The sequence below is a fragment of the Nannospalax galili genome, unplaced genomic scaffold (genome assembly GCF_000622305.1).
Source record: "Nannospalax galili isolate Female #2095 unplaced genomic scaffold, S.galili_v1.0 scaffold664, whole genome shotgun sequence".
Classification (NCBI taxonomy): Eukaryota; Metazoa; Chordata; class Mammalia; order Rodentia; family Spalacidae; genus Nannospalax; species Nannospalax galili.
Genome location: NW_008354274.1, coordinates 3,282,162 through 3,292,629, shown reverse-complemented (window position 1 = coordinate 3,292,629; position 10,468 = coordinate 3,282,162). Strand labels below are relative to the sequence as shown.

The 10,468-nt window shown below is 57.8% G+C and overlaps 1 protein-coding gene across 1 annotated transcript; it reads left to right on the top strand.

The window, feature by feature from the left end:
• Positions 1 to 1,280: 1,280 nt before the first annotated feature.
• Lfng (LFNG O-fucosylpeptide 3-beta-N-acetylglucosaminyltransferase) lies at positions 1,281 to 9,580 on the top strand. Its single transcript, XM_008851401.2, has 8 exons — positions 1,281 to 1,784; positions 5,719 to 5,767; positions 6,115 to 6,214; positions 6,314 to 6,467; positions 6,592 to 6,677; positions 7,043 to 7,208; positions 8,189 to 8,274; positions 8,429 to 9,580. The coding sequence occupies exons 1-8, from the start codon at positions 1,350 to 1,352 to the stop codon at positions 8,493 to 8,495; spliced, it is 1,143 nt and encodes a 380-aa protein (XP_008849623.1). The 5' UTR covers positions 1,281 to 1,349; the 3' UTR covers positions 8,496 to 9,580.
• The last annotated feature ends 888 nt before the right edge of the window (positions 9,581 to 10,468 follow it).

Genomic DNA, 10,468 nt, shown 5'->3' with positions numbered 1-10,468 from the left:
CCTCTGTCCTCCACCACAACGGCTGCTTCCACAAGCTTTTATAGAGCGCCTGGTGTTCCAGTACCTGCTCCTGGCTGGGATTCCCAAGCGTCTCCCCCCACCCCCTCCCCAACCCCTGCCTTGTTTTGACATTCACATAGGAAACCTTAAGGGAGCATAGTATGCAAAATAACTAAAAATGCTATTCCAGTTTTAATTGTAAGTGCTAGGGAATCGGCGACAGAAGGAACGGCCGTTTAGCTGTGGTGGTTACAGTGGGCGCACACTTTAGAAAGGGGACGCGGGAACTGAAGCCAACCAGACCAAGGCGCAGCCAAGCGGAGAGCCGCCCCCAGCTGCGCTCCCGGAAGATGCGGCTGACAGTGGCTCCGACCCTGCTGCTCCCACTCCGGGGACCCTCGGCCTTTTCCGGCCCCGCAGCCCCTCACCCTAGCATCAGGCGCACATTCCTGCCGCCCCCGCTCGTGCAAGGAGCAGGCAAGGCCCCCGCCCGTGGGAAGGCGGCCGTGTGCCGGGGAGGCGGGGAGGGGAGGGCACACAGCTGGGTCACATCTGGCCGGAGCGCGGAAGAACCAAATGGAACAGAAGGCAGTCTTTCATCCCGTGAGGGAGGGACCTCTTGAGTTGTCTCCTCACCACCGGATGCCTGAGATTTTGGGGGACCAACCCTCCCCTTGCAGGACCAGGATGGCCGGACAAATAGACCTGTTGGGAGGGATGGAATTTGGTACAGGTGCCTGCCTTCTCGCCTGAATCTCTGGGCCGCATCTTGGGCACAGGTGTCAATAATCGCTGCTCAGAACCCAGCACTCAGGCCGCTCTAAGGGCCGCCTCCGTTGGCTCGGCCTGCACTGTCCTAAAGGAAGGAAACTGGTTTAAGGACCGGAAGAACTCCGCGGGGACCCAAGGATGTTCCCTGTAGGGGAGATCGAGTCCTATCACCTAGGTCCCAGCGCCCAGAGCGCGCCCCTCCACGTGCAGCCGCACCGGGCGTTGGCCATCCTGGGTGCCGCCTTGAGCGCATCAGTGGCAGTCCAGAGCCTCAGGTCCCGCGGGACGTCTCGGAAGGGTGACCCTGCAGGGCAGGTAGTGTACGTGAGCAAAGGGGACTGGCACGTGGGGGTGGGGGCGGCTAGATGGTTCCCAGCCCCTTGCTGATGCCCCACGTGGGCGCAAGCAGCCACCCTGGAGGCCCCGCCCTCATGATAGCAGCCAATGAGCGCTAGGGGGCGTGACCAACGGGGCAGGTTTAAAAGCGGGCGGAGCAGGAGGCGCGCAGCTGGACCCACAACCTCTGGCGGCCCGACCAGGTGGCACAGGCCGGGCGCAGAGTACGGCCGCCGGCCACCATGCTCCAGCGCTGCGGCCGGCGTCTCCTGCTGGCACTGGCGGGCGCACTGCTCGCTTGTCTGCTGGTGCTCACCGCCGACCCGCCCCCCGCCCAGTTGCCTGCTGAGCGCGGCCGGAGAACTCTGCGCAGCCTGGCGGGCTCTGCGGGGGCCGCCCAGGCTCCAGAGTCAAGGGCGACGGGGGTAGCGGCGCCCGGAGCTCTCACCCGTGAGGTGCACAGCCTGTCCGAATACTTCAGCCTACTCACCCGCGCCCGCAGAGACGCTGACCCGCCGCCCGGGGGCGCCTCCAGTCCCGCTAACCGGCTCCCTCGTCCCCCCGCCGAGTTCCTGTCCCCCCACGACGTCTTCATCGCGGTCAAGACCACCAGAAAGTTTCATCGCGCGCGCCTCGACTTGTTGTTCGAGACCTGGATCTCGCGCCACAAGGAGATGGTGAGACCCCCCGGGGCCTAGGCAAGAGGATGGGGTACGGGGTACCCTCTTGTCCAGTTGGTGGCAGTTGCAACCTTGAGCCTCTCTGGATAGCGGTGACACTGATCCATACCCTTCCAGCTCGGTGTGGCTGCTGGAGAACTCTCCCTCAGTTTGCCCTGGTGGTGGTGGTGGTGGTGGTGGTGGTGGTGGTGGTGGTGGTGGCGGCGGTGCTGATGGATCACCTTAGCCAAATTCCCAAAGTCTGGATGGATGCATAACCTGCACTGCTTAACGTTGGCTCTCTGTATTGCTTCTAACACTGAAACAAATTAATGGCCGTATTTCTTCCCAAACTTCTTCAAACAAACTGGTTCAGATCCACCGTGGGTCTCCTTTACTCTGAGCTGACTTCTTCCTGGGTGGAAAGTGCCTCTCTTGAAAGTGAGGGGAGGGCATAGCACCTCTCTTTATCCCAGTTTGCAACCCCTAGGGGTCAAATCTCTGCTGCCTGGGCAAGGCATCATGAAAAAAACAGGGTGCTGGGTCTCCAGGCTTGTGCAGAACCCTCTCTCCAATGCGGGAGTCTAGAGGGAAGGCTTAACTCCCAATTAGACATCAACTTCTTACACACACATAATAAAAGACACACCCCACTTTGAAAATCAACCTCGAGGCTACAACAGGACCGTTGGGGCGGGAAGAGGGCAGAGTGCGCTGTGTCGGGGAGGTTGGGGGTTTGGTCTGAGGATGAAAACTCGGTTTTTCCTTCTTGCTCCAGCGCCAGAGAGCCAGGGTCTTCCCGCTTGTCTGGGCTCTGTTTTAGGGCAGAGTGGGGCTTAGGGGATAGACTCTTAACTAGCGTTCGTTGGAGAAGGGGCCCTGGGAACCCCATGGCAGCCTCCAGGGAATGAGGCATCTCTTTCCCAGGGGCTCAGCAGGCCTTCGGGAGGGGGCATCGGGGGCCATGGGTTTTGTTTGGCGGAGGGGCCGTTAGGATTCCCAGCACTAGGCTGCTCTCACGCAGGCCCCTTGGGTAAGGTAACAAAGCCCCTTTCTCCAGCCCAGAAAGGCGACGGCCTCTTGTGTACAGCTATGCGCTCCATGGGAACCAGGGCTGGCGTGCTGGCCACTCAGGTTGCCTGGAGATGAGGGGGCCTTTGTGTCCTCCCCCCCAGCAACTCAGACAGCTCTGGTGGGGCACAACCCCTGAGCCAGGCACACCCCCGCTTCAACATTCAGCCCTCCTGCAATGTTCATAGCATCTATCTCCCTTCTCATTTTAAGATTTGGGGACTCAGCTGGGCAAAACCTTAGGGCCTCTCTGACCCTCTGTCTCTTGGTCTCTGAAAAGGGGAAACATTGTCTTCTAATAAGGTGTTGTAAAAGAGGACTGTCTCATTTGTGAGGTTTGGAGTGAACCCAGCACACATTCAGAGAAGGGGTCCCCACCACCAAGAAGAGGATGGGATCTGTCCTCTACATCAGCTCACGTGCACATGGCAAGCAGTGCCCCTCTTGCAGGGGTCCCTGGAGTTTGCTGCAAAGGGCCTGCTGTCTTAGTCTGTTTTGTGAGCTGAGAGGTTGGACTTGAGAGGAGGGAAGGCTCCCTGTAGGTGGTGGCTCTGACTCAAAGTCAGAAGGGCAATCCTGGCCCCAAGGATTCAAGCACAATTATGAGTTTGCACAAGAAACAGGCAACCTTTGGGGAGATGGGGAAGCTGCTCATTGGGGGAGGGGGAAGAAACTTGGTCTCTGGTGGGCCCTCTCCTCCCCCACCACTCAGGAGCATGCCTGGCTGCAGGCTGCCACCGCCACTGGCCACAATAGCTGGGGCAGAACTTGGCATCCTGTGTTTCTTTGAATCCTGGCTCCAGGAACAATGCTACTTCCTGTGGGTGTCCCCCACTCGCCTGCCCTCACCAACTCTGATGGTCTTTTTTCAGGGAAGTTGAGGTGGGGGGGTGCGAGTCCCAAGAAGGTACCATTTCTTCCTGGGGTGTGGCCACAGGCTGGTGACCACTCTTGTCTGGTCTCCCTGCTCTGCTAGGGAGAGGAGAGTTTGTTCCCCAGTACTCAGCTCTGCACTAGAGAGCTCTGTTGTACCCATTTTACAGACTCAAGGCTGAGTGAGGCCCACAGGTGTAGCCCCTGCCCCTGTCCTCTCAAGTGGGGAGACAGCATCACCCTCAGCCTTGCCCCTCAAGGACTGTTCTCCCTAGCCTGCCTGCCTCCCTGCTCCCCCCCCACTTCCCCTCCTCTGAACAAAGGTGACTTTAATCTCTGTAGCCTTGGGCTGGGTTTTTAGGACACTGCTGAAGCGCGGGAGAACAGGCCCCTCTTGATCTCATTAAAAAAGCATTTTCCCTTTAATCCAGCGGCACTGGAGCCTCTGCTCAGGCCGGCCCGCTGCACCTCCCACGGCATTCCTGGGCTGAGATGCTAGGGTGCAGGGAGGGGGTGCTGGGTGCGAGTCTGTGCGTGTGGGCTGCCCCAGGTGTCTGCAGAGCCCTAGAAAGAGGGGTGCATGCGTGCAGATGGTTAGACCCCACCTGTTGCATCTGTACCTCTGGGCCTTACTGGAATGGGCACCTGCGTCTGGGGTCAACCTAGGCAAAGAACTAGATGTCCAGGGCCTGTGGTGCACCCCTCTTGGGGGAGGGGACTGGGGTGGGGGAGGTTCCCCAGGTGGCTGGGTTTGTGCTGGGCTCCGGACTGCACACTGGATTCTCCTTGATATCTCTGCACAAAAGGAAACGTACTGGCAGGGGTGTGTGGGGGGGGGGGTTCCTACCGTCCCTCCAGAGAGCATCCCCCAATCTGCTCCAGGCTTAAACTCTGCAATGCCAGGGTGCGGCAGGCGGCACGCGCTGGGCGGGCCAGCGGAGGAAGGAACATTCTTTCCCGTGTGCCGACCGGCCCAGGCGGGCGCCGGCAGCTCCTGGCCCCGCCCCGGCGCCCCCCTCCTCTTCCGCAGAGCAATCCTGGCTGGCAGGGGGTGGCCCTGTGCCGGGGCAGGTGGAGTCTTGGCTGTGGCCTTGGGCTAGGCGGTCTGCAAGTGTGGAGAGGTTTTCTCTCCTGAGCTGGGCTGTAGGGTTGCCCTGATGCAGGCCTAGGGACTCTGAGTTCTTTCCCATTACCCATACACTGACCACTGGTGATCTCATAGAACCTGGCAGGGTGCTGGGGCTTGGGGAAACCTGTCCTAGGGGGCACACAAGCAGGGTGAGGGAGCGGGGGGCGGGGGGGCTGGCCTGGCCGGAGTGCTGTATGGCCAATGGCTACACCCGTTGTGCACAGGACCTCTTGCCCAGCCAGCCCAGTTAACCAGGCCAGCTGTATGGAAATGACAGCCCGGCCATTCCTGCTTAACTCGGCCGAGTTAAGGCCGTCCCGGCCCAGGACAAAGCTGGCTGACAATGGCTGGTGATTCATCCTCCCTCCGGGGCTCTTTGTCTGCCAAGGGCTTGGCAGCCGCCCAGCAGAGGCCTTTGTCCCCGACCCTAGTGAGTGAGGCTCAGCTTCCCAAAGCCGACCTCCTCCTCTTGTCCCCCGCCCCCTCCCAAACCCTGGAAGCCTGCAGGCTGGATAGGCAGGCAGGCCCTGTGTCAATAAGGGTGTGTGCCTCACCAGGTGCATGGGTTGTCGGGAGGGTTAGCGCGCTGCTGGTTACCTGGTGGGTAGGTGGGGCACCCCATTTGGCTCGTGCCTCCCAGCTGCCTGTGACCTTGGGCCCAGCTGTCCAGGTTGGGGAGCAGTCGTCCCCACCCCCAGCCCAGCTGCCACTCATCCTGGGCTCCTGAGCTCCACTCTGTGTGCAGTGGGGAAACCAGGCCTAGGAGGAAAGGGTAGGGGAGGAGTATAGACCCTCTGCTGAGGGAACTCCAGGGTCTTGGGCTATGGCCCTGATGGGGGACAGGGAGCTGCATGCTCAAGGGCCCATTTCTCCTTCCAGACATTCATCTTCACCGATGGGGAGGACGAAGTTCTGGCCAGGCTCACTGGTGAGGCCCTGGCTTGGGGAGGGAGGGGGTGGGCTGTGTCTGGTCTGGTCCCCAGCAACCCCTTCTCCAGAACCCCTGGGGCCGAGAGGTCACAGGTTGCTGGACTAGGAGGGCAGTTTACTTTGTGGGTTTGCTTCAAGCCCGGCCCCTCCACTCCAGGAGCCCCTGATTCTTATGCAAAAGAGCCCCTTTCAGTCTTGCTGGGGGCCCTTTGAGCAACGTAAGCAGCAACAGGTGGTGGGTACTGGGAAAAAGCTGGATGAATGAATGGGTAGGGGTGGCTGTCCTGGGGGGCGGGCTGCTGTGGTGAGGCCCACAGCAACTCACAGTCTCTCCCTTACCCACAGGCAATGTGGTACTCACCAACTGCTCAGCGGCCCACAGTCGCCAGGCTCTGTCCTGCAAGATGGCTGTGGAATATGACCACTTCATTGAGTCAGGGAAGAAGTGAGTTGTCCCCACATACCGCCATCTCCCCTTCATACCCCTTCCCTGACGTCCCCACCCCTGGGTACCCTCTCTGACCTCAGCTTGCCCCATTCTCAGGTGGTTCTGCCATGTGGACGATGATAATTATGTCAACCTGCGGGCCCTGCTGAGGCTGCTGGCCAGTTATCCCCACACCCAAGACGTGTACATTGGCAAGCCCAGCCTGGATCGGCCCATCCAGGCCACTGAGCGAATCAGTGAGCACAAGGTGGTGAGTGTCTCCCCCTGCTGTCTCAGTCACACCCACCCGAAGGCGTTAAAGGAAGGGACTAAAATCACCTTTGTAGCCTGGGAGTCCCCAGGAGTCTCCTGACAGACATTTTCGCTTCCTCCAGCGACCTGTCCACTTCTGGTTTGCCACCGGTGGGGCTGGCTTCTGCATCAGCCGAGGGCTGGCCCTGAAGATGGGCCCATGGGCCAGGTGAGTGCCCCCTGCACAGGGTAGGCTGTCCACACAACAAGGGGTCCAGAGGCTGGGGTGTGCCACCTCAGGGCTTGACTTGGGTTCATCCCTTTTAGCTTTCCCAGTCCTCCTTCCCTCTAATGTCCAAAGGCAGCTGTGTTTATAGCTATTCCTACCATTGCCCTGCCCAGAGCACCCTTGGGTGAGACTCCTTGGTATGGAGAAGCTATGGCTCACAGAGGGAGGAGACCATAGGCAGAAGAATCATCTTAAAGGACACAGAGCATGGACTGCTACCCCCTCTCTGAGTCTAGTTTGGCAGGGTCCTGTCCACCCCCCTCCCAACCTCTGCTTACTGTCCCCCGGGCCCTTCCCTCCTGCAGTGGGGGCCATTTCATGAGCACAGCGGAGCGGATCCGGCTTCCAGATGACTGCACCATTGGCTACATCATTGAAGCCTTGCTTGGTGTGCCTCTCATCCGGAGCAGCCTCTTCCACTCACATCTGGAGAACCTGCAGCAGGTGCCTGCCACCGAGCTCCATGAACAGGTGTGCATGCCCCCCCCCCATTCAACAGGGACAGGAGGGAAGAGGCAACTCCAAGGATGGGGACAGTTTGTATTTTTTTGTTCTTTTTGAGATAGGGTTTCACTATGTAGCATAGGCTGGCCTCAATCTGTTTCAACCTCTGATGTGCTACAATTACAGACATGGGCCACCACACCTGATTCAGGGTCAAATGTATGTATGTATGTATGTATGTATGTATGTATGTATGTATTTAGAGACAGGGTCTCATGAAACCCAGACTGGCTTCAAACTCCCTGGGTAGGGGAAGATGGCCTTGAATTCTTGATCCTCTTGCCTGTGTTAGGATTACAGGTGTGTACCACCTTGCCCAGTTTATGCAATGCTAGGGATGAAACCCAGGGCTTCCTGCATGCTAGACAAGCACTCTACCAACTGAGCCATATCTCCAGCCTGTGGTCACTATTGTTTTTGTTTGTTTTTGAGACAGGGTCTCCCTGTAGCCCCCACTGGCCTGAAATTTGCAATGTAGACCAGGCTGGCTGTAGACCAGGCTGGCTTCAAAGTCACAAAGATCTTCCTGCCTCTGCCTCCCGAGTGCTGGGATTAAGGGTATGCACCCTGGCTGGTCACAGTTTTAAATAGGGGTATCAGAAAGACCCCACTGTCCATTTTCAGCAGACACTGGGAGCTTTCCACCACTGTAACACACTTCATTCCAAGTTGCTGGTCCAGGGCCAGGGATGTAGTTCAGTGGGAACATTTACCTGTACGTGTAAGGCACCCTGGGTTCAAGCTCCAGCTTCACATAAAATAGACTCAGATGCTGATCCTGTCCTTTGGGGGAATGTACCTGTTCTTTCTTCTTCAGGGCTGTAGCCCCCACTCTGGACTTCATCCCTAGGTAGACAGCCCAGGTGTCCTTAGTCCAAGGAAGAACGGCAGGAGTGGCCAGGTGAGGCGGCTGCCTCTCCAGCATCACTCCACTGCTCCCCCTACAGGTGACCCTGAGCTATGGCATGTTTGAAAACAAACGGAATTCTGTACCTATCAAGGGGCCCTTCTCTGTGGAGGCTGATCCATCCAGGTGAGGAAACTGAGACCCATTGGGCTTACAGAGGATCGTCCATCACCCCTGAACCTCCGGATTCCATAGAGGGGGCCCCAAGGAACCCCACTGATGCTGTCAGGTCTGTACACCCCCACCCCACACAGACCAGCTCTCTGCTTTGTCCTCACAGGTTCCGCTCTATCCACTGCCACCTGTACCCGGACACACCCTGGTGTCCCCGCACCGCCATCTTCTAGCAGTTGTGACTGAGATCCTGTCCCTGGACGCCCCTGGTATCCAAAGGGCCCAGGGACCCCTGTGTCCTATGCCCTGGCCTTGGTGTTTGAGGCTCCTGAGGGCTGTGCCTGTGTGTGTGTGTGTGTGTGTGTGTGTGTGTGTGTGTGTGTGTGGCGTGCCCACCCATACAGCAGACTGCTGGGCAGTCCTGCTCTTCAGGGACTGGCACATGAGCCCTTGGCCAATTTTTCTACACTCTGAGGGCAGTTCTGTGGTAACTGTTTGGATCTCTGCAGTTGGGGGCCTTGGGGCTCCTTGCAGGGGTGCTGTTTTGCAGCACAGTTTCTATACTGGAGTACCAGCACCTACCTACCTGAATCCTTCCCTACCAGAAACCCCAGTACAGCTGAGCCATGCCCAGCACCAGGGAAGCTAGTTTGGGGAGTCAAATCTGAGCTCCTATGAGTTCTGGCCTGGGCATTGCCCAGTGCCAGGGGTCCCCATGTAGCCCCCAGTGGCCATCCAGGTAGTGAACAGTGCTCCCCTCCCTACCCTCCTGGGTGAGGGTGCAGTCTTCATGGCCCCTCCTTGAGGTCCTGCCTTTGTCTCCCCAGAGTCAGGGGGAGACAGAGCTATGAATTTTATCTCCTCTCCAAAGTAGAGAGAAAGTCACCCATAGTGGGCGTGTCTGTAAATATTGTGACAGTATTTTTTTTACTGTGCTGTTTTATGAAATGGGAGGGGGTGGGTCTAAAAGGAGATTAAGGGGTTGTTTTCAGGGGTGGGCAGGGGGAGGGTCTTATTTTATCTTTTCTGTGGATCAGAAAAAGCAGAAGCCAAACGGACTTGGCCTTTGGAAAACTGGACCCAGGACTATCCTAATGCTATATTTATACCTTCCAGTATCTGGAATCCTGCTTACCCCCTCCCGTGCCCCTGCCAGCCTCCCTAGCACCCTAAGACCTGCCCCCCGCCCACTGCTGTGTTTTGTGTTCTCTTTGCAAGGACCTAGCTAGGCAAGCACACTATAAGGGAAAAGCGCTCAGGGACTTGAGTTGTTGTTGCTATGGTGACATCCTTTGAATAAAGGTGTTCTTTGCAGCAACCCTGCTGGACCCTAGTCTTGGTTGAGAGTTGGGCCTATACCACCTGTCTGTCAAGGTGGCTTCAGAGGTTTGGGGCACTTAGGTGAGGCTGGCTTATCCCACCACGAGAAGGTAGTGAATAGGAATCCCACAAGCCAACTATTTGGGAAGGAAGGAAACTTGAGGTGTTAAAATAGATGAAGTATAGGGCAGGGTGTGGTGGCACACACCTTCGTTCCCAGCACTTGGGAGGTAGAGGCAGGCAGATCTCTGTGAGTTCCAGGCCAGCCTGGTCTACATAGGAGTTTCAGGCCAGCCTGGGATAAATGGTGAGATCCTGTCTCGAAAAAATAGATGGTGTGACCAGCCCAGCATAGATTGGTAGATTCATATTATGTTTCCTGGGGGTTGGGGGTAGGTTTGGATGACCAGGGCTGTTGGAGGTAGTGAGTCAGGTCACAGCCTTCAGCTACTGGAGCCTCAGCCTGTGTTGGCCTGGCCTGAGACAGAGAGGAGTTTAGGCCTTTCTGTCAGAGGAACAGTGCTGCTGTGGCCTAGCCTGGGATCTTCCCTTACCCAGTTTCCATCAGGGCCACAATCCCACCAGAGACCCATTTTACAGATAAGGGAAACTAAGGTTCAGGGCTATGCCTGTAATTGGAATGTCCTAGGTCAGACAAGCCCTTGGGCCTCATTTTTCCAGTATGCTGTCAATACTGCCTAGCCTCTCATCTGGGGAGCTTGGAGGAGTCCTCTGAGGATGGGCAGTGCTCAGGCTGGGCACAGCTGAGCTGGGCAAGAACTCAGCTTCCTTCTGAGGTTCTGCAGGGGCCTTCCTCAAATTCAGCCTTGGAGGGCAGCTGAGCAAGGGGAATTCCCACCCCACCCCCCCTTCCTGCAGCCTCCCC

Excerpts from the sequence above, each read along its gene's own strand:
- Lfng (XM_008851401.2), top strand. The coding sequence starts at position 1,350 with ATGCTCCAGCGCTGCGGCCGGCGTCTCCTGCTGGCACTGGCGGGCGCA. Across the intron at positions 6,215-6,313 it reads TTCATTGAGTCAGGGAAGAA|GTGGTTCTGCCATGTGGACG; the intron begins GTGAGTTGTCCC and ends CCCCATTCTCAG. Across the intron at positions 6,678-7,042 it reads AAGATGGGCCCATGGGCCAG|TGGGGGCCATTTCATGAGCA; the intron begins GTGAGTGCCCCC and ends TCCCTCCTGCAG.